Source organism: Barbatula barbatula (assembly GCF_947034865.1).
Source record: "Barbatula barbatula genome assembly, chromosome: 1".
NCBI lineage: Eukaryota > Metazoa > Chordata > Actinopteri > Cypriniformes > Nemacheilidae > Barbatula > Barbatula barbatula.
In genome coordinates, this window is record NC_136766.1 from 22,545,359 (window position 1) to 22,569,143 (window position 23,785).

At 37.5% G+C, this 23,785-nt stretch overlaps 2 protein-coding genes across 2 annotated transcripts; both read left to right on the forward strand.

Annotated features, from left to right (window-relative positions):
- Nucleotides 1–5,823: 5,823 nt before the first annotated feature.
- Nucleotides 5,824–9,360, forward strand: serpine1 (serpin peptidase inhibitor, clade E (nexin, plasminogen activator inhibitor type 1), member 1). The gene is made up of 9 exons (XM_079466722.1): nucleotides 5,824–5,990; nucleotides 6,555–6,796; nucleotides 7,140–7,364; nucleotides 7,486–7,680; nucleotides 7,826–8,024; nucleotides 8,109–8,209; nucleotides 8,312–8,398; nucleotides 8,517–8,600; nucleotides 8,705–9,360. Exons 2-9 carry the CDS (start codon nucleotides 6,556–6,558, stop codon nucleotides 8,752–8,754), a joined length of 1,182 nt encoding a protein of 393 aa, XP_079322848.1. The 5' UTR covers nucleotides 5,824–5,990; nucleotide 6,555; the 3' UTR covers nucleotides 8,755–9,360.
- Nucleotides 9,361–9,649: 289 nt separating this feature from the next.
- On the forward strand, nucleotides 9,650–18,234 carry ap1s1 (adaptor related protein complex 1 subunit sigma 1). Its single transcript, XM_079456161.1, has 5 exons — nucleotides 9,650–9,859; nucleotides 11,843–12,021; nucleotides 13,924–14,032; nucleotides 16,310–16,447; nucleotides 17,049–18,234. Exons 1-5 carry the CDS (start codon nucleotides 9,857–9,859, stop codon nucleotides 17,094–17,096), a joined length of 477 nt encoding a protein of 158 aa, XP_079312287.1. The 5' UTR covers nucleotides 9,650–9,856; the 3' UTR covers nucleotides 17,097–18,234.
- Nucleotides 18,235–23,785: the final 5,551 nt, after the last annotated feature.

The following is a 23,785-nucleotide window of genomic DNA, read 5'->3' on the forward strand; positions in this document are numbered from 1 at the left end:
ACGCTTGAGAAGTACTACACTGAATTCACTATATACAGTCACTACACAGTCTCTTTTATTGGAAAAAAGTGATGACTAAAAGAGATGTGAACATGTTTTTAAATGATGCAATGAAAGAAGTTACATGAAAAAGTAGAAAAGAGTAAAGCTTGCATATGTGTCACTGTAGGAGGCCTGTTGACGTGTGTTTATATAATGTAATTTTAATTTAATGTTACAATATTTTACAGAAAGAAATATGGACATTTAGGGTTCGTACTGTAGAATAGATAATGAGATGACTTTCTAGAGAGACCTTGCCAAGAAGAAAATGTCAAGGTTCAGAAAACAGAGCTCCTTTCAGGTCGGTTTAGAATTTACATATTTTTATTGGTTTGTTTAGGGAAATGTTTTTTAAGGCAACTCGCGATTTTTCCACAGGTTTGTTTTTGCGTAAGCATGGGACAAGGAGTCTTTTGTTAAGTCTTAGAATGGCATCTGAGTGATACTTTTACCCCATCACCAAAGTGTGTGTGAATCAGCATTGTTCCCCTGAGTCACGTCCTTAGAGCACTGGGAAAATATGAGCAACACATCAACAGTGTGAAGTTCTGAACATGGAAGCCCTCTATAAATAGATTAACAAACCATTATTTACTGGCCAGCACAGAAATGAAAGCACGTTTTCTGTGGGATAAAGTTTTTTGAAGCAATAGCCTTGTGACCATCCCTTTCCCTCAATCTCTCTGATAATGGTGAACGATAAGTGATTCTTAGGGATAAAATGCATAAGATTTATATTAAGATTTTACTACATGAAATGTTAAGTAGTCACTATAACTACTGTATTTTACATACTTGCAATATACATAAACTGTGCCTTTAGTGGGATTTTCCACAGAATGTAAGAAAATGTCTCGTGATAGCCTGTGGTTGCTTACTACAGTACACGTCTAAGCAAATATTTAGCTTAAAAGTAAATAGCATTTTGCTTTGCTGAATGCAGATACAATGCCCATGTCTTCAGATGATTTACCGCAAGTCTCACTCAAAGGCCAAATAAAGTCTGTGAAAAGTCAGCATGAGTGTATGGTGTGACATTGTTTGACTGTTTGTTATTTTCTTGTCCAGACTGATGAACACGTCTTTAAGCATCTCAGACAGGCTATGGGGAAAGACGCTGTATCAAGGTGAGAGCAAAAAAGAACGTGTGTGATTCAACAGACATATGGCAAAACAACAATGAGTCATAGATATGCATACACATGCTGCATGTCTTCTGTTTTGTTAACAACACAGAAATCAGTTCATAAAATCTCTAGGAAACATTGGACTGAAATGATCATGTACCTGGATGCTTTAGCCTAGTCTCGACAAGGTTTATATCAGATGTAGATAAAGCTTGAGAAGTTGTGCAAGCGTCTGGGTGTGTTATCCTGAGAACTGCAATGGATTTCCCTTTTACCTGCATTCAGGTTGTTGTGTGCATGTACTGTATAAATATGGGTAAACCCGTCTGTACATTTGTGTATCACTGTTTTTGTTTGAAACGGCATCACCGTGTAAACGGTCCCACCTCTTTGCGGGGCATGGCTTTCCCTCCATGTGTCAAAAGTCAGCCAACTGCGTGCAGTTTACCAGACACTTGGTTGTTACAAGTCTGTCGGAGGCGTTTCCAATTTGTATAACAGTCTCTTGTGTAAGTAAACTCGTTGTGTACCTCAGGAAAATGACTGCATGCTTTACAAAATATGGCATCTTTTGTATTGCTGTATCCAATCCATTTAAACTGTTCATACCAATAAGGACTGAAGGAGTGTGGCTTTCCATCAATTACGGTTATTTGATATTTTCTGTTCTTCTATCACAGACAGAACTGAAGGTGGACCATTTTTATTTACTAATTCGGAAGCCAGCTGAGTGACAATATCAGTGGAGACTGAAGCACAAATACTGCTATTAGCACTCGATTCATTGGATGTTGCTGTGTGTATTTCACCTGCATTTCCAGGTGCCTCAGTGTGTGTTTCTTCTGCGTCATTGTCTAGACATGTTTATTTTTCGGCGCAGCGTAATGGCTGTAACGTAACTGACATCACGTGATCACATTCATAATAAAATTTGAATGTTATTATTTAATTTATACAATTCAAATTTAGAATTTAGGTTAAAAAATAAAAATGTATAATATAAAAAATAATTTTCTTGTCTCAGACTGGGTGGGCCAGCTGTCAATCTGGATGGATTGCATTACATTTTGGGGATTGAGTTACAGTAAATATGCCATTCCAACATGTCTCAAGGCTCTACAAGTCAACAGTTACTGTCAGGCCTTCAAATATTTCTTTCATCAGCAACAATCCACCACACATTTATGCATAAATTACAGTAAAAAGAGTTCATGGCATGCATGTCCTGACGTTCCTGTTTTCCCTTTGGTGTTGGTTCACTCTTTGATGATAACCTCATCGGTAAGAAATGCTATGCTGGGGTAAATTTATTGTGACAGTCATGCAAGGGCAAGAGAAAGGAAATGTTTTTCTCAATGCTCAACTGTCACTTCATTATTCATATCCTGGGCCTTATCTCATTTGGCAAGAGGTTTGTGCTTCAAATGCAGTCATTGTAAGGAAATGTCACTTTTTGCTTTCAGAGATCATTTACACTGAACAATGAAATAACTGAGAATTTATAGTAATATTAGGTAGTATCATAAGTTACATCAAGTAATTGACCATTATAGTATTTAAGAAATCATGTATGAATAAGTTATAGTAAAATAGTTATTCTGCTGAATTAAACTTTTCAAACTATTAATTAGCCTTTTTCTTCATCAGGCTATTTGCTAATAGTGTCATAATGACCATATGACTGCTCAGAGGTCAGGAATACCCCATGTCCCACTTACACAGCATTCTATTTCATCTGCTCATCCTTTCCCCCGCTGTGGCCCTACAGCTTTTTTTCTCTTACTCATTCTCCTGTGACAAAAAGGAGAACCCCAAAGATTCACTTTTTCACTTCCTCCATTTTCCTTCTGGCTATTGTTACCATACACTACTGTATTTTGCTCTTAACTAAAACTATATATCTGATTTCCATATATTTCAACATCTTATGTTACTGAGCTTCATTGAGACAAGATAACATATTCCAATTGTTGGATTTGTAAAATGTTGTAAAAGCAGCATGAGGTCATAAGGTTAAGATGCATCAGATTGAAGTCATGCAGACATCTGGAAAGAACATTTTGCACATCACAACAACACGCTTATTGAATCTAGATCATCATCTAGATCATTGTACAACAATTTCAGTTGTTGTTCAGTCATACAATTCCTGTAAAGTACATACTGTATATAGTACATTGTATTATCATTTATCACACATCACATTTGTCAAGATCGGTTCTGCTGTTCCGTTCTCATCTCACAGCATGAGGCTACATCTCATGAACCACATGGTCTATTCCACCCACTGTTCATCCCACTATAGTTTATCAGTCATTAGTCACAATAATCACAAATAAAACATTTCAATACTTATTTTAACACAGTCTTATTCTGTTGCCTGGGAGATCATATAAACAATGATACATAAGGTCAAATAGAAAGGTCAAATGTGTGTGTGCTGATGGAATAATACAAAAATACTGTAATAATGTTGGGTTCGCACATTATGTTGTCACATTACACACTGCTACACACATTTTTATACCATGGTTATTGTGAATACCTCTAAGGACTGATTCATCTTTTGTACAAATTTGTATTTGTATTTGAAATGTCAATCAATCTAAGTGTATGTGTTTGAGACCGACATACAAAACATATAACTTCATAAATTGGCATAGTGTACCTGTACAGGAAATATTGTATTGATCCTTTATCATTACATTCACATTTAGTCATTTATCAGCCATTAAAATACTGTTTTTATGTATTTCCATGTGGCATTTTACATTAGAGAGAGCCCACTTTCAATTCGACCCAAATGTCCCCTAGTCTCAAAGTTAGAAAATGCAGTAAAATTGCAACATTTTTTATTTTGATTCGATGGTTGTTTCTCAAGAACATAATGTGATTACACATTGTGATTATAACTAACCTTTTTATGCATATTATTCATAAATTTGGATGACTAAAATATCACACCCCTTTTGCCCAGTTCCAACACAACAGTAATTTAATGTAAAAACAGATTTAAAGCATTTTAAATTCCGCAGCATACTAACAGATAAATATATATTTTTATGTAATATATTAAATATATGATTGCTGTGTATTACTCTTCATTGAGTGGATTTATCAGTTTTGCTTTCCCAGACACAGCTTTTTGAATGTTGCATAAAACCTCTTAGTCATCCAAAATGTGGTTTTGGTAGCTGGTTTTCCAAATGAATTTTGGTTGGTTTCCCATAGTAACAATGAAACCTAGTACATCGAATTCTCATGCTCAACCCAGTGGGAAAAAGGGTGGGCGATTCCTGGTTTTCCATTCACAAGAATTTACAAAGTTTACAGGAGCACAGTCATAGCTTACATGACAACATGAGAGTATATAATTACATGAGACGGGAGTTAAAAGTAAATTGTTACTGTAATTGTCAGTGTTCCATTACTGTGTCTTGTACTAATCCATGAACACACTATATAGTTTAAATATAGCCCATTATGCCATCATTACAATGAAATAAAAATCCCTCTAAAAGGTATTCTATAGCATAAACAACACTGATTCTGAACTCAAAACACACTGTTTAAATATAAATATTCTTTGTGGTTCCACAGCTGCCGTCATTTACTCTCGAACAGCCATAGAGAAAATCACAATGGGGGAAAGAAGAAACCCTTTGCCAAACAGCAGTTAAAATATTTTAACAATACATTAAAACTTGTTTAGTGTGTGGATGCAAAGAAGCCACATGAAAACAAAGTCGTGTAAAAACCACAGTACACTTAATTAAAGTGTGACATAATGGCTACAAAATGATATAAACTTAATGGCCTTGCATTTTCATTTTGACACTTCATTGTCTGGTCTTATTCCTTTTACAGTTCATTGCCAAGGAGATAAACATTCAGTAGTTTTTCAGTACACGTGGTTAAGAACTGTACCATGCCCGACAAATACCTGTCCTGTATGTGTTTCACATAAGTCTGAACCACTGTGTCATGTTCTCAAAGCACGTTTCAATGATTAAGTTCATACCAGGAATAGTTGAATGTGGCTTGGAACACAGCTCCATGTTATTTCATATCTATTCTTTCCCATTTTTGTCCCTCTTTCCCTACAGCCAACCATTCCCTATACTTGTAGCTTTCTTTATGAGCATATGTGCTGGAATGTGTTGTCTGTAGCTCCAAGTATGGTTATGTGGTGTGTCATCTTTCCCAAAGGGGAGTCAATGGCTGAGCCTAATGTTCCTAATTCTTCCAGATGAGAAATCGGTTTTATAGTATTTTTGGGTGTCGGAGCATCCATGATAGGCGACAAATTGTCAATTGGTTTTAATCAATATACAGATATAGACCTCAAAACATCTTGTTGACTGCTTTGGAAAACACTGGAGAAACAGAAGTTTTGATAGAAATAGTGAACATAAAAATTTAAATCCCTAGCATACAGACCAAAGGCAATATATACATTATGGTGTAAAAGTGAGTGCAAGAAGGAGAGAAAACTGGCTATGACTGCTCTCGGACAAAACCTAACAGTCTAGTTAAATCTAGAGACAGAGAGACAGACGGACAGGAAAAAGAGAGGGGGAAATGTGTGTTATTTGTGTGTGTTAAAGATGAGGAGAGGGGCATTGAAAAAGCAGACAACGATGACTTCATCACTTCCGTTAGTGTGTGTGCAAAGGGGACGAAAAGGGGAGGTCTTTAGACCTTTAAATAGCGGCAGAACGTACTCTGAGCTACTCTGTGTTTGCACAGCATTGGAACACCACCCAAGGACAGGCTAATCAATCCTTACAAGAAACTCTCCAAGAAAAAAACGTCTATCAGGTAACTTTGAGTGCTTGTCAGATTGAATGTGGCTTGAATTCCAACTTATTCGAGAATTTGTGTGGAATGTTGTGATGTTTTAAAGTTTTGTAAGATTTAGAACTGAATGTTTATAGGCACATTAATTAGAGTAGACTTTACTCATGTGTTTTGGTCAGAACAGCATGGGCAAATCTAAAATTAGCTGTACTTGGTTTTTAACTTTTAGTGGTCACTTGTTAGAGTATGAACCTTTCAATTGGGTTAACAATTTAGCTTTAAAGACAACTGTGTTGCATTAACGTGTAGACAAACACTTCAGACATGGAAACATGAGTCAAGATAAACAGAGACAGCATGGTACTGCGTTTGAACAGTGAGTGTTGTGTCTAGCACATAGGGTAGAACACACGCCCCTTAAACATGCAGACATTTTACAAGGCAAAGTAAAGTATTACCTTGTTTCTTAGTCATAGTCAGAACCATACAGAAACATAAGTTTAGGAGGAACTCTCTTAAAGTAGTTACCAAATCGTATAATTTGGATATCTAAAAAAACCCTCTCTCCATTCTTTTCTCAAACAGAATGCAGTGCATTAGTATGTTGGCGATCTTTACCCTTTGCGGGTCAAGCTTTTGTAACCTCTTCCAGGAGCAACAGACAGATTTCGGGCTGCGGGTGTTCTCTGAAGCTGCTCAATCTGCCCCAGACAGAAACCTGGCTCTCTCTCCATATGGCATTTCCTCTGTGCTTGGCATGGCTCAGCTGGGTGCCTATGGAAGCACCCTTCAAAACCTCATCTCCAAGATGGGATACTCTTTGCAAGGTTGGTGAATTATAGAAATTATATCCGAAGGAACTGAAACCTTTGTGCCCAAAAGACCTCAAACCATCTTCAAAGCTTTCTCAGCTTTTCCCATTGCTTCATTTGACACACCTGTATTAATTTATCAGCTGATTAGTAAAATGCTCCATGACCTAAATTAGGTGTCAAATAAAGATAGAAATCCAAAATGTGCAGTGTTGATGGGGCTCTATGCCAGAACCACGCGAAAACAACTGGATTAGAAAAATCGTAATTTAATAAAAAATATTTTTTTTTATTAAAGATTGATTTAATTTTTTTTAAATGTATTTTACAAGATAATTTATTTCATTATCTTTGATAGCACGAGGAATGCCAAAGCGGCAGAGGCTTCTTCAGAGGGATCTGCACAGTGAAGATGGAGTGGAAATAGCCAGTGGTGTCATGGTAGACAGAAAAGTGGTCTTGGAAAAGGATTTTAGACGCAGTCTGGCAAAAGCCTTCCAGAGCATCCCACACCAACTAGACTTCAGCCAGACAGAGAATGCCCAGCAGGTTATCAACTCCTGGATATCTGACCACACTGGTGGTAAGTCATTGTATGTGGGTGTGCATGCACTTACTGATACAAATTAGGGTTATTGCTATTTTGGGTTTTAAGTTCTCTCAACATGTTTCGAAGACGATTAACTTGTGTAATGTTTACTTAGAAATGATTCCTGACTTCCTCCGATCTGGTGTGCTGAGTGAGCAGACACGCTTAGTCCTGTTGAATGCTCTCTACTTCCATGGGCTCTGGAAGATGCCTTTTGATCCCAAACTGACCAGGGAACAACTCTTCCACAGAGTCAATGGCAGTACTGTGTCCATTTCAATGATGAGGACGACTCAAAAGTTCAACTATGGTGAGTTTCGAGGATTTGTTTGAAGAATTGCTTGATGATTGGAAAACACAGTCAATAAATTTTCATATTCAGCATCTAGTAGGAATTTGTGCTATATGCTTATATCTTTGAAAGGTTATTTATATATTTTCGTCTGTCCATCCAGGTGACTTTGTGACTTCAGATGGTGTGGACTATGATGTCATTGAGGTGCCTTATGAGGGAGACTCAGTAAGCACTCTTCTGGTGATACCATTTGAGAGGGATGTCCCTCTGATGGCTTTAAACAAAGAACTACGCAGCAGCAGGATAACACAATGGAGAAAAGAGATGAGAAAAGTTAACAAACAACTGGCTATTCCTAGGTAATACATAAAGAAACTTTTTTTATGTAGATTATTTTTATATGAACCTCTTGTCTGATATGGTGTTTATAATGATAATTTCAGGTTCACCATGGATACAGAAATTGACCTTAAGTCCACATTAAGTAAAATGGGTCTTGGAGACCTCTTCAGCCAGAGCAAAGCAGATTTCTCTCGCATCACTAGTGAGTACTGACGGATTTTGTGTTTGGCAATTCTGTTTTTCATTTCATTAAAAAATGTGTTTATTATATCACCTTTTAATTTGAAGTGTTTTGTCCATTTAGCTGAAGAACCATTATGTGTATCCAAGGTCCTTCAAAGAGTAAAACTTGAGGTCAACGAAGAAGGAACCAAAGGTTCATCTGCCACAGGTACAGAAAATAGTCTTTAAATTACACCAACAAAAGGTATTCTATATCATAAACAACAATGATACTGAACTCCAATCACACTGTTTAAATATAAAAAATATTCTTTGTGGTTCCACAGCTGCTGTCATTTACTCTCGGATGGCCATAGAGGAAATCACACTGGATCGGCCTTTCTATTTCCTCATTCAACACAAGCCCACTGGTCAGTTCTGTTTCTGATGACTGTTTCTAAATTGCTTCAGTTGATTGTCAATAATTTTCATATTATCATCTGGCTCACATTCATTCCTCTGGTTAAATTCACAGGTGCATTGTTATTCATGGGACAAGTTAATCAGCCTCAGGAACACAAATGAAAGTACTTGTACAAGCAGAAGGACTAAGGAAACTGCCACCAAGTCCGTTTGCAACATACTACTGAAGACAAGAGATGCTGAGAATTTCTATTATAAAATGAAGAAAGCTAAATCCTTAATCTGTAACTCAGCCATTGCCTAAAAGTGCCAAAGTTCCAAAGGGAATGTACAAACAAGGTTATTTCAGTTTGTGTTTCCTGCCGTGTAAATATCTCTGCTATGGTGGAGGAAAAGACTGTAAGAGAAAACATTACTTATGTAAAGTCTAGCGACTGTAACGGATTTACAAATGCATTTTAAAGGCGTAAATTTAAAGCCTATGCAGAAGAGATATGTTACGATATCAGTATTGGTGTGTTTGTTTTTGAAGAAATTTTATGTTTATTGTGCTTAGATTAAGGAAAATTTGTATTTTGCAGTATTTATTTTTGTATTGCAGTATTTATTGTTGTTTTCTTGGAAATTGTAAAATAAGCTTGTAACATTGTAGATTATGACGTTTTATAATAAAAGCAGCCAAACGTGAATATCAACTTTACTTTGAAGCCGGCGACATCTTGTGTTCACTCTATTTCAAAATAAATTCAAGAAATTGCAGTCGTTTTCAGATTATTTTATTAACTGTATATATTCACAACATCATAATGGTGGTGTTGGTGACCAATCTATACAAATCTATTATGATATATATCTTGAACAAGTTATTTGACTCGCCCTATCTCCGTGACCATGGCAACCCAAATCGTTCTGTGTTGTCATGGCAACAGTATCTAAAGATCTTTGCTAACAGCAGTAAGGCAAAGCCTTACGATGTTTGACAGATATCCAAGCAAACCACCTCACGTATAAATAAAGTATTAATGCATTTATCCTTATTTCAGCGCGTGCTGATTTTCTGCAAGAGAACACGTAGAGCGCATGCGCGCCGCGCTGGCGCTGATGACGCTAACTGATTCCACACCAGCCTGTTTCAATGGATCTCTCAAACCAGTGACACTACGAGCATTTAGTTTGAAATGTTTTAATTGAATTTTAGGGTATTTAGTAGAAAGGGGTTTGTTGTTCGCTGCGATAACCTGACCGCTCTAAATAACCCGTCAAAATGGTAAGTTTTATTCTTACAGCGACAATAACCTGCACTTTTCAGGCGGAGCTGTCGCGCTAAAGCTAAGTTAGTACAGCCGGCCACCTGGACACCAGGAAACCTGTTTAAAAATTCACATCTTCCGTTGTCGCCTGTCAAGCCCAGGATGGCTGGTTCATTTTCGTACGTTTCGCGTGGTTAAACGTACCTCTCTCAAGCCATTTGTTGCTGTCATGGATTTTACAGTGTTCGTTCACCACTATGTCAGTCCATTTGACAGCTGAGTTTGATGTGTTAAGTGCATAAATAAATCATCGTAAACTTTATAACCGGAATTATGATGATTCTGAGTATTTCATATTTGATTCGTATCGTTTTACTAGTTTTATTGGGAGTTATACATGCACTTCATCCGACCCGGAAATGGTTTTCTAGGTGCTGTTGTGTGTGTCAGTAATGTAAGTTTAAGATGACCTGTGAGTCAGAGGATTGCCGTTTCTATATTGTCTTTAGCATCAGACAACCCAAAACAATTGTATAATGGTATTTCACATCATACTTCCTTCGTCTGATCAGTTAAGTATGGAAGGAAGTGCTGCTCTCAAAGATAATATCCAACACAACATACTACCCTAAAGAAGCATTTATGGTACAAAGAAAATGTGTTTTGTACGTTTACAGGTTGTCGTCCATATTGTTATTTCTTCCATATAAAACGTTTTAATTTTTCCTCTTTACTATGTCAGATAAACAGCAGTAACAATCATCTCTGTAAGTAATGATGGGTAGTTTAACATTAGACAATAGATTGTTGTGTTTATCCTGTTCTGTGTCTTAAAAGTAGACTTTTTAATACAGTGTGTGAATACCATATACAACATCTGTGTTCCTAGACAACTAACCAGTGTTGAAGTAGTCAACAAACGTATTCTTTTAGTTGTTTGAGAAATATTTTTATGTATGTTGAGGCTGTATTGTCACTTGACTGCTGCTAAATATGGAATTTTGGGTAAGAACAGATATTTTTAGCATTGTGAAGAATCGTCTTTCCCTCCCTCAGGAGGTTGCTATTCTTGTCTTTGTCCTTAATAACATTTTTCCTACGCCTCTCTTGTCCTTTTTATATCTTTTGGTGAGGTTTTAAACTCACCTTTTAACGCTAAGTGCAATGCATCATTTTTAGACCTCTATGAGGTTTGTTCTAGCAGGATTTTACTGGTATGAAATACAAGTCCTCGGCTCAGCAGACAAATAGAAATGCTTCACAATTAGGTTAATGTGTGTTTTCGAGTAGTTTGAGTGTTCGATGTGATGTGTTTTTTAATCATAGTGCATCATAAATTACAGACTTATTTGGGATCATTGAATACTTTCCTAAAATTAAATCCGTGATCAGTAAACCTAAGAGATACAGAGCCTCAAGACTCAGCCGAGTTGAATGCGTTTGATATGTGTTGGATATGTGGGCCATGTCTGTTGGGAGCCGATGCAGTGCTTTTCAGATCGCTTAATTATTTAACAGATCTGTAACTTATAGGCCAGTGCGGTGTCTCATTTTATGGTGATGAGTGATACTGAAGGAACACAGAGTTTTTTTATAAAATACATACATATAGGATGATCCTGGTATTTAGAGAGCACAGACCTGGGTTTGGGTTGAAGTAACCTTTTATGTTTTTAAAATAATTGTAAGTTGAAAATGAAAAGTTCTGTCATCATTTATTCTTTCTCAGGTTGGTCCAAACCTGTATACATTTATTTGTTCTCCTGAACACAAAAGAAGATATTTGGAAAAATGTCAGTAACCAAGTAGATCTCATCCCCTATTTACTGCCATAGCAGAGAAAATAAATACTATGGGAGTCAATGGGGGATTGAGATCTGTTTGTTTACTTTCCCTGTAATCGTTCTCTGCACCTCTTTTTTAGCTAGCAACCTTCATATTGTGTCATAGTGTCAGACTTTTCTTGATCTAATCCTCATTTTCTCTCTTTATCTCTGTAGATGCGGTTTATGCTTTTGTTCAGCCGGCAGGGGAAGCTGCGGCTCCAGAAATGGTACACAGCTACTGGTGAGCGTGAAAAGAAGAAGATGGTCAGAGAGCTCATGCAGGTGGTGCTGGCCAGAAAACCCAAAATGTGCAGTTTCCTGGAGTGGAGGGATCTAAAGATAGTCTACAAGAGGTACAAATCCAGACATAATTGTTCTCCAGACAAGATTGTACATCTTCTGTCTATTGTTTTCTACATCCTCTTAAAGAAAATGTAGTCCTGGAACACACACTCGCACAAGATATGTGGACACGAAAACCGTATGTGTCTTTCTTTGAGGGTCATCTTTTTTTGAATGAGTGATGGATACATCATATTGTGAGGGAAGACTAATTTAAACCAGGAACACATGCATCAGCCTTGACTCAATGATTCACTGACAAGCACATGTGAATTAATTTTTAAACCAGAGTTATGCAAGTCATATGACCTTTTTGAAAGTATTATTACTGTGGATGAACATTAAAGAGAGACAAGGGTTAGAGTTTGTTTTTGACCACAAGGGGGCATTAAAAGACATAGTGCGTCACACCCTGTAGTTCACAACCATGTTTCTGAAGGACCCAAAAGACATTGTGGAGCAAATGTGTCAACAGAAACGTCTAAAGTCGAGGACCCTCCAGCATCAGGGTTGGGAACCACTACATCACAACATGTCATGACTTGCCATCTACTTGTCATTGAGGTTTAATGATAAATTTCACAGTGGCATTCCTGCAGTCATGCTGCCATATAAGAGCTGTCCTTCTTATATTTCTGACTGACTCTCACACACTAAGGGCGCGTGTAGAGCCTCTCTGAGGTACTGAAGCAACACACATTGATCCTCCATTTACTATCATTTCATTGGGTCAGCATCCACCACGTCGACTCCCCAGGCGACCACAAAACCTGCTGTGTGTAATTGCTTTCTGCTTTTCACTTCTTTTGCCCTGTGTGTATTGTTGCTGTGGAGCAGAAACCTTGTGTCTAAAACTGCTAGTTTTTACAGGAAATGGGGAAACACTGTAATTTGAATGAATTAAAAAAATTAAACACTGAGTGTTTTCAAAGTCCGTTTACGGAAGTCCATAGTCCATAAACACAATAAAACTGTATATTTTCGATCAATAATTAAACCTGTTATGAACTGTAACATAACTTTGCTTAACTGAAAATGTGCTAAAATCACCTTTTCCGAAGTCGCGTCATCTCTTGTGCATGCGCACAGGCTGGCAAGCGCCTCATGAGAGCCCGCCCCAGAGAATCGTCACCCAATATTGATTGACGATCGGCTCTTTTTACACTACAAGGTGGGATTTCCTGCAAGGGCGTCCATGTTGAGCGTTGCATTCCTCCCCATTTATTGTAATGGCAGTGGCACATCTTGTTTTTTTTACCAGGTTATTTACATTTAGGAGACGCTTTTATCCAAAGTGATTTACATTGCATTATCCTATACATTTTACATAGGTATCTGCAGTCCCCTGGGTTTGAACCCACAACCTTGCGTTGTTAACGCAATGCTCTTACCACTGAGCTACAGGAAAGACATGTTTCTGTTGGAAAGGTTATGTTGGCATTGTTTTTATCACCTTACAGGTTATTGTATCCTTGTGGGTGTTCAGTTTTTTTGTTGTTGTTGTTGTTGTTGTTGTTGTAATTTGGTCAAAATCTCATGTTACAAAGATATTTAAGACCATATTGACTATGTCTTAGGTGTCTTAGGTGTGTAACGGTACGCATATTTATATGCGTCACAAGTTGTCAAGAGGAAAATTACAAATGAAGTCATCGTTCCTATGCCCTACTCCCTTCGAAGGGCAGAGCCCTTGGAGTTTAGAATGCTTAGTTTTCACGGGAACATGCCAGCTAATGAAATTATGTCGCTTCCTTTGACAAGTGCATTCCAAACGTCTACATAATGGCACATAAATACCCTGTTCCCTCCAAAGTCTGAACTTCAAGGGCTCCCTCTTTCGAAGGAGCAGGGCTTAGGAAACATGCATATATTTGGAATGTTGCCTGTGATGGTTCATTTACATTTGTGTGTAGGTATGCAAGCCTGTATTTCTGCTGTGCAGTGGAGGAGCAGGACAATGAACTGATTACCCTTGAGGTCATCCATCGCTTTGTGGAGCTGCTGGATAAGTACTTTGGCAGTGTGAGTCATTCCTTGTCACCACCCCTCTTTTTTTTTCTCCCTTTCTCTCTCTCTCTATTTCATACATCACAGCATAACAGAACCTTTGAAATCCTCCGTACCTTCCTTTCCTTTTGATTTTTCATCTGTTCCCACCTCTGCGTTTTATCCCCTGCTATTCCTACTTTATTGTACTGTATTATATCCCTTTTTGGTTACATTTTGAATATAAGTCTCAGCGCCTTTTAACTGAATTAATCAAATTTGCCAATGTGCTGATTGTGTATATTAAAAAGTTTAAGGATATTTGTCTTTATGAACCTGTCAATGTAACATAGATACAGTGGGGCAAATAAGTATTTGATACACTGCAGATTTTTCAAGTTTTCCCACTTACAAATAATGGAGAGATATGTTATTTTCATCATAGGTACACCTCAATTGTGAGAGACAGAATGTAAAAAAAATCCAGAAAATCACATTGTATGATTTTTAAATAATTTCCATTTTATTGCATGAAATACGTATTTGATACAATAGAATTTAATATGTGGTACAGAAACCTTTGTTTACAATGAAAGAGCTTTAGTTCTTGACCAGGTTTGCACATACTGCAGCAGGGATTTTGGCCTACTCCTCCATACAGGTCTTCTCCAGATGTTTCAGGTTTTGGGGCTGTTGCTGAGCAACATGGAATTTCAGCTCCCTCCATAGATTTTCTATTGGGTTCATGTCTGGAGACAGGTTAGGCCACTCCAGGACCTTGAAATGCTTCTTACGGAGCCACTCTGAAGTTGCCTTGGCTGTGTGTGTTGGGTCATTGTCATGCTGGAAGACCCAGCCAGGACCCATCTTTAATGCTCTTCTTGAGGGAAGGAGGCAGTTGCCCAAAATCTTGCAATACATGGCCCCATCCATCCTCCCTCAATACGATGCAGTCGTCCTGTCCCCTTGGCAGAAAAGCACCCCCAAAGCATGATGTTTCCACCCCCATGCCCCACGGTTGGAATGGTGTTCTTGGGATTGTACTCATTCTTCTTCCTCCAAACACGGCAAGTGGAGTTTATACCAAACTTATTTTTTATCTGACCACATGACCTTCTGCCATGCCTCCTCTGGATTATCCAAATGGTCTTTGGCAAACTTCAGACGGGCCTGGATATGTGCTGGCATGAGCAGGGGGACCTTGATTTTAATACATGGTGGTGTAGTGCGTTACTAATGGTAGGTGTTGAAACTGTAGTCCCTGCACTCTTCAGGTCATTGACCGTGACCTCCCATTTATTCTAGGCTGATCCCTCACCTTTCTCAGAATCATTGACACTCCACGAGGCGAGATCTTGCATGGCGCCCCAGTCCAGGGGAGATTGACGGTCATCTAGAATTTCTTCCATTTTCTAATAATTGCACCAATTTGTTGCCTTCTCACCAAGCTGTTTGCCTATTGTCCTATAGCCCATCCCAGCCTTGTGTGCAGGTCTACAATTTTGTCCCTGATGTCCTTAGACAGCTCTTGGGTCTTAGCCATAATGGAGAGGTTGGAGTCTGATTGATTGAGTGTGTGGACAGGTGTCTTTTATAAAGGTAACATGTTCAAATAGGTGCAATTAATACAGGTAATGAGTGGAGGACAGGAGGGCTTCTTAAAGACAAACTAACAGGTCTGTGATAGCCAGAATTAATGATGGTTGGTAGGTGATCAAATACTTATTTCATGCAATAAAATGGAAATTAATTATTTTATAATTAGATTTTCTGGGTTTGTTTTCTACATTCTGTCTCAAAATTGAGGTGTACCTACGATCAAAATTACAGATCTCAAAATTCTTTTTTAAGTGGGAAAATAATCGGCAGTGAATTAAATCCTTATAAAAATACAAATAATGTGTTGAAGGACAAAATTACAGTTTCAGTGCAGCTTCAAAGGGCTGTGAAATGATTAGTCATTAAAAAAATGCAAATGTGTTTATGCTTCATAAACACAAATGCTTGCCTTGCTCTGTGCATCTAGATAAATTTGCACAACATGCACATTTTTATTTCCATCCTCTTCTGGGATACATTTTGTAATTCTGCATTGTATTGTAACCATCTTAGCTAAATTATTATTAATGTATTTTAAAGTGACCTAAATAGTATAGTATACGAGCACAATGGTTTTTGGTTATCTTGTCTCTATTTGTGGGTTATTTCAGGTTACCATATAAACAAGACTCCTTCATCAGATTCTAAAAAGGCATATTAAAACATGGTCATTGTTTCTTAAGATCTCCACTGCTTTTTCTGTGTCTAATGTAGGTTTGTGAGCTTGACATAATTTTTAACTTTGAGAAGGCTTACTTTATCCTGGATGAGTTCCTTATGGGAGGAGAGATTCAGGACACATCCAAGAAGAGTGTGCTCAAGGCCATTGAACAGTCCGACCTTCTACAAGAGGTGTGTGTGTGTTTGTCTTTTCAGACGTCTGAGTAGCAAAGCGGTTGCAACCCAGTTGTATTTCTCCAAATTGATATTATTTTTATATATACTCTCTATACCGAGAAACCTGTAAATGGCCTCAACGTATTTATCGTCTCATTTAGAGTCGCTCCAGAAAATAATTATATTACAATATCACACTGTTGGCTGTCATATGGGTTTATTTTTAGGTTGTTTGTGACTTATATCTTGTGAGCACATTGTCTCAACTTCACAAAACATTGTGGGTGCATGAAACTTGTCATCAATTGTAGATGCTAGGGTAGGCTGTGCTGTAATCTGAATCTGGCAATAATTGTTTCTACTTTTCCAGTCTTCTTGGACTGGGCTAATAAGGATTGGAACTTGTCACTTATACGTTTTATTGCACAGGATAGTTCAAATGTGTTTCAGGGATTGTTCTTTTGTCTATTCTTTTTCATCCATATGTTCTCAACTCTCCTGAGCATTACTTATTAAGCTGCCAAGGAAAGAACTCGCTGCATTATGTAATATACACTTTGAGAATCCCTCACTGCTACAAATACTGGAAACCCTCCTCTCCTTTTTTCCCTGACAGGAGGATGATTCACCCAGGAGTGTCCTAGAGGAGATGGGTCTGGCCTAGTGCTGCTTTCCAATGCAGTCAGACTGACGGGAAAATATGATGGTACTACTACAACACATGTGCTTCTGTAAAAGAAGTTGACATATAATGGGTCCAGAGGGTGGGAGGAGGAGAACTGGTCAGATGATGCAAATAAAACGGGGAGGTGGGGTTCATTTCAGTACTACTGAGTTCAGCATGTGATTGTATTTCTGTTCCAACATGTTTTATCTTTACATTTTAAAACGGCTGCCTTAAGCCAAGTTTCCTCTCATGTTTATAAAGAGACTCTGAAAAAAATTGCAGAATGACTTGAATTTAGCAAACAGATATGTGTTTTGAACTATTGAGCCTTTCCATTTTAACAACAGGTGATCCAATCTCAGCTATCAGTTTATTTTAAAGAAGCGTTTATTGTTGCATTACTCAAAGGGCCTGCTTTAGAAAAACTACCGGTAGTAGATGAAACCTCAATTTAATTCTTCCTAAATGCCATTACTGTATATTTACTGTAGCTTCTCAGGAAACAATGACATTGACCATCCAGCCATGTTTTGGGTGAGATGCAAATATTTGTATTTGCACCACTTGAAATGAATTGCTGTTGCAGCACACAGACCACACATCAATATATTGTTGAGTTTTTAATGGGTACATTTTAGGAATATAACAAGTTTAATAACATATTCACCACGTGGAAGAAATGTTGACTTTTTTAAATGCCTAAAATACTGAATAGACTACTTATTGCAGCCACAGTGGTACATTTTCTAAATGTGTAACTTATTGCACAAACAGGGCACAGAATCTCAACCATAAAATGGCACTGAAACTCTTCCTGTTTATCCTAGACCCTCCTTTCCAAAGATGTGTTTCTGACTGTAAGCTTGGAATTAAAGAATAATACGGCAAATAAGGGAATTGTTGTAGCTTGTTTCAGAAAACAAAAGAGGGCTTTGATATTGTGTGTGATGTATTTACATAGCTTTTTAAATGTGGTTTAAATAAGGGAATATTTTAAGAACTTCATTTTCTTTTTTTAAACAATTTCATAATTCAGCATGACAGCATGTTTTACCTGTGTAAAATCTGTCAGGTAACTTTAACAGAATTGTCTGTGAATGTAATTTTATAATTAAAACCCAATTTTAGCCAAATCGTTCTTGTGTTCTTGCTTTTTTCATGTTTTTTCAATAGCGGACGTAGTTGTTTCTTGACCCCAGTTGGTATAGCATTTGCATCCTTAAACAAAAATGATTTGTCAGGGATATGCTGTTGTGTGGAGCAAAGATAAAGATTGCTGAAGAGAGAAGACGTCGGAGAGGTAATGGAGAGAGTGAGAGAGATTGAGTAAGTGGATGAGTCACCAGTCAGTTGTTTGTGACAGTGGTGCAGTAAAGCTGACTGCACCACCATTGTAGCAAGAAAAAGACAATGAAGCCACAAAGAAAAAGCAGAAAGGAAGATAACAGGTGAAGACAGAACCTGTTGGTAGTTAAGACAAGAAACAGACATCCAGAGGATGGAAAAGATGTGCTATTGAATTAGCCAGTTATTGCAATCAAGCTCATTTTGACAGTCATTAGAGCAAATCTAGTATTAAAGGCTAAAAGAGGTACCGGGTTTATCCCTGCTCTATTTGTCATTTACATAATGTTGTCTTTCTGAAACTTAATTTCTCCATATCTCGTGATTTTTCTTTTGCCATATATCCGTGTTATTAGTCAGCCTTTATGTTTGTAATTTGCAAATATCTTAAAAAATAAAGTTACCCGGCTGCCTTAAAATGTTGAAACAACATACAGTTTTCATTTCCTGAAAAACTGAATTTGGAAATCCAAGGTTTTGGAAGGACAGCAACAATAAGTTCACTATTCTGCTTCATCCCTCAGTCGCAAAATGCCATTTGTTTGTATTTTCATCTCTTTTTGGAAACCTTTTGCCTCCTCACTGTGAAGGTTTGCACCAATTTGACATGAAGCGTGATTGCAGTCTTTAGTCCTTTTGCCTAAATATAAGTGTAGCAAGGTCCAATAAAAGGAAGGAAGGAAGGAGGCCGGAACCGGTGAATATAAAACAATTTTAAATAAAATGAACAAACAACAAAACAAACTTAAAATATACACACACATAATAAAACATCACATATAATCCAGGCCTGATCCTCTCTCGCCTTTACCATGTTGTCGCTCCTCTCTTATGCTTCCAGAGCTCATACGTGAGAGAGGCGAGACTGGTGCATGCGCCGTTCCCTTGCGGCTCTCGTCCCGCCCTGCTCGCCACAATAAGCTCAGCTGTTGGTCAGAACAGCCTCCTTTATTTTCTTTCTCAGTGGACAGCAAACAATTTCTAGGGACAACGGCATGTGTTTCCCTCTCCTGTCAACTGGATTTCTGAGGCACTTAGTTACCAATAGGGTATCCTGTGGTACACTGTTTTGTTTTGATCTTTTTAATGCGCTTAAGATTATAATGCTTACTATTTATTGTAAATGCATTCAACATAACGATAACATACAGGAACAAAAGCTTAAATTCTATACAATATTCTACACTGCAGTCTGAAAGTAAGGATTTTTCTCTCTGCATTTTGTTAGAGAACTTGCCTAGATATTTTTAGCTCTTAAAATTGTGCAGACACCAAAAGTAAGCATAACTACATAATGCTCCAGTATATTTGCTGTGAAACACAACAGGGTTTACAGAAGCCTTCCACTTTTAGAATCTATTAGGTTGTTTTGCAAGTAAATAACAAGATCATTGTAATTACCTCAATCAAGGTTATGTTGTAAAGCAGTATTTGTCTGGGAATTTATACAGATTTAATGAAATGTGTTACCAGATGTGTTTTCACAGTGTGCCAGTTCATAAGGGTGCTATCCTACAGTATTAATTTAACTTGTCATTTTGGTTATGGAAATAACTTTTTGGCTTCCGTGAAGCACTTTATGTTGACAATAAGTATATTATACTGCTCTCAAACTGATAGTCTCCACTGGTAACTGAGACTCAGCCAAGAAGTGTCTCTGCATGTTTTTTTTCTCACACATTCTCTTACTTTCTCCCGCTCCTCATAATTGCCTGGTCTCTGTGCTTAGCTCACGATTAATTTTTAATGTCATGCTGTTACAGCTTTCCCATTATCCTTATTGACAGTAACTCTATGTCCGTAATAATGAGGCTCAACCAAACAATCTTTCCTTAGTAACCTTTCTCTATCTTTATAAAGGCTAACCTGATAGGCTTTGTAGGAAATGGTGCCTTAAACCCTATAAGATATTTATTTAGATTTTTCCACTACGTCAGCGCTTTGATAGCAGGACTTTTTATTTTAATGAAAATCTTTTTTGCCAGTATAAGCATTTGAAAAGACACGCTGTGACTGTGTTACAGCATTTACAGGCAAACCCACCCTAGAGCTTCCCTCCTCCATAATGAAATGTGAAGACTGTTCCCAGCCAACAACGCTGATGGACTTGGCAGAGATTGTTTTTTGTGGAGGCGGAACATATGGGCTTTTCGTGGGTTTTTCCCATTATGCTGATCTTTAACTTTTTTTCTCTTTCGGGGGTGTTTGGTTTTGAGTCACAGCAAACGTTGGACAGATTCGATATCTGCGCAGAAGAACAAAGTGCATTTTTGCTCTTTTCCGGGCAAGCCTTCAGGGCATGAAATTTGTTATTTGGTTTTGTGCGTGTGCTCTCTTTGAAGAGAGCAAACGGTTTCTCTTCGTTTGTCGTTGTGCAAAATTGCCTGTTTGTAAACAATTGGATATAGCACGCCTTGTTAGATGTTTCTCTTTTTTTATTTAAATTCAAATTGATTCGGGTGCAGTCTGTTTGGGTGCATTTGGCAAATAACTCTTCGTGGCTGTGTCTGGATTTGTGAATATGACAATGGATTGTCGGTGTGTTGGAGGCTGAGGGTTCTGCAGTAGAGTATGACTCACCTCTTAACCATGTGACTCATGAATCACTGCTCCTCCGTGGGCTGCGCTCTCCTCATCAACCTCTTCATCCCGTTTTCTCTTGCATGCTCTCTTCCACCCCCTCACTTTCTTCATTAACATTATTACTACCTCTCTCCACTTGTTTATTATCTTTTTATTTCTACTCTTTGTGTTGTTGATTACAATATTACCAATCATTTTGCTAGACAGTCATTCTATCTCAATCTTCTCCTTTCCAGCTTCTCTAATTCTGTTTCTTTAATTTTCTCCTTGTGTAACAAAACCCTAATTTTCTTTTTTTATTAATCTATTTATGGGAAGTTGAAGCTGTCACTCATTGTTTGTTTTTCCAGCCTTTTGTCCTTCAATTGTTGTACAGTTTTTACTACATTGATGTTCAAAGTCACCATGCAATCAAACAGGAAAATTCTATGTGTTTTACAGAGTGTTGCAGTGATTATTATTAAGGATTTATTTGTGCACGCCATTCTTTTTTTATTAATTTGCACTTGTAATCTTTAATCAAAAATCAAAAACCTTAAGCCCCTCCCCCTTTCAACACTGACTCTTTACCACATGACGTCAGCAACAAAAAAGAGGTAGGACTATACTGACTATCCAATGGCCAGGCATTTTTAGCCCTCCCCTGCAGGCCCAACTTTCAACAATCAAAAAGGGAAGGGCAAAATAAAGCCCTGCCGTACATTTTTTCTAATTTCTGAAGCAGTTTCACTCTGATACACGTCACGATACGGAAAAGAAGTCAATTGCAACTTCTGTTTGATGGTGACTTTAATGTCATTTGGTACTGTGGAAAGAAATTTCTTATCCTTAAAGGGAAAGTTCCCCCAAAATCATTTCAAACCAGTATGGCTTTCCTTCTGCCAAAGAACACAAAAGAACTGTCACCTTAAGGTGACTTTCCCATTGTATGTTTGGAATCAGAATCGTTTTGGGGGTTCATGGTCTTGACAAGCATGTGAGTCTTTCATGTTTATATACGTAAATAAAAGCAAACATCACCCTAAACCCGCTTCATGTGTGGCGTGAGAAGTCCCACCCCTAGACCAGCAGTCGTTCTGTAAGTCTTTGATTGAACACAGCAGTCATACTAAGACTGTAAATGTGCTGTCTGTAATTAGCTAAAACCCCTGCCCAGTTTACCGTCATGGTACATGCCCTACATGCTGCTGCTTACCTTTATAGTCCTTTTCAACTGTCCTAATTTCAACATAATGTTTCTCTCTAAATAAAATCCGAGAGATGTGTGTCTCTGTTTGCACACAAGAGGCACATCAAATCTAAGATAAATGTCAACCTGGCATGTAATGAGGGGGGCTATGTGACATTGATTGGCTCCAGGACTCTCACAGTTTGTTGGACTAATTGGTGATCATTAAAAAGAGAGATCATCTTTTGAACATGTTCACCCGGGGACTTTTCATGTCTAACCTCTACTGGGTATTAAATGTATTTGAAATCGTGAACGTAATGGGTAATGTGGACAAATGTGTGAAATGTTTTCTCTACAGTACAAGTCTGACAACCATGTTCATATTCCAAGAAGAAATTAAATAAACAGTGTTAATAAAAAATAGTCCATTTTATTTATTTTTCTTTGTGTAGCAAAACTAGTCATCAACATGCGGTTATTTACATCCAGCAAACGCATGTTTATTATGGTACGTACAATATACATCTAAACAGTTTTTCCTCATACAAGACTTGACGGCATTTTTTACGTTGTTAACTAGTCATTCAGATTTTTTTTTATTTTTTCAATGCTTATAATGTCTTCAAAGAAGTAACACATTTTAGATGCAAGTTTACAGTAACGTGCAGACACTCATTCCTCCACTGTTTCAGCAATCCTGATCCATTTTCCCCTTATCTTAAAATCACTTAAAGGAAATAGAAAGTTGTATGCCTCCCCTTTGTCTTTTGGATATTCTTTTTCAGCCAATTTGGGCCATTTATAATGTTATTTTGTAGTTACATTGTGTTTCCCTCTCAAATCTAGCTGTAAGTCATTGACAGCCTGTTGCTGTTATAAAAGCACTTATATTCTGGTTCAAGGATCGATTTTTGATCAATATAACAATATGAAATGTGATCAGTTTTAAATAGAGTAGATTGTCTATGCTTTTTTGATTGAGCATTAGCCCATTGATTTAACTGGTTAAGGGACCAAACAACAGGTATTCAAAAAATCTATTCAAATTTATTTTAAATCTCTTTGGTAACACTTTAGATTGCAGCCCACAATGTACCGCATAGTTAAACAAAATTTACAGCAAAACTAACTGTAACAATAATGAACATGTAGAGGACATATCTGTAGGTAAAGGGAAACAATATGGCACATTTAGCAAATGCAGAGGTAAGAAAAACGTATACTGTAATATATTATGTTATATATATTTTTTACATTTTTATTCCCCAAACTTTGCATGTTGTTTCCCTTTACCTACAGATATGTCCTCTAGAGGTACATTATTTTTACAATTAGTTACCCTGTAAATTCTGTTTAATTATGTAGTACATTGTGGGCTGTAATCTAAAGCGTTACCAACTTTTACCAACAGAAGATCACTGCAGCTCCATTGACAAGTCTTATGTGCAGGGGAATAAACCTTCCTACTGGTCTATGACAAAAATGCTGCTTGTCTGAAAAGGGAAAGAGAGTGTCTTAAGGCAATTAAAAGTTGTATTCAAAAGAGCTTCTATGAAAGAACTTCAGTTTCTTAAAAATTGTTGGAATG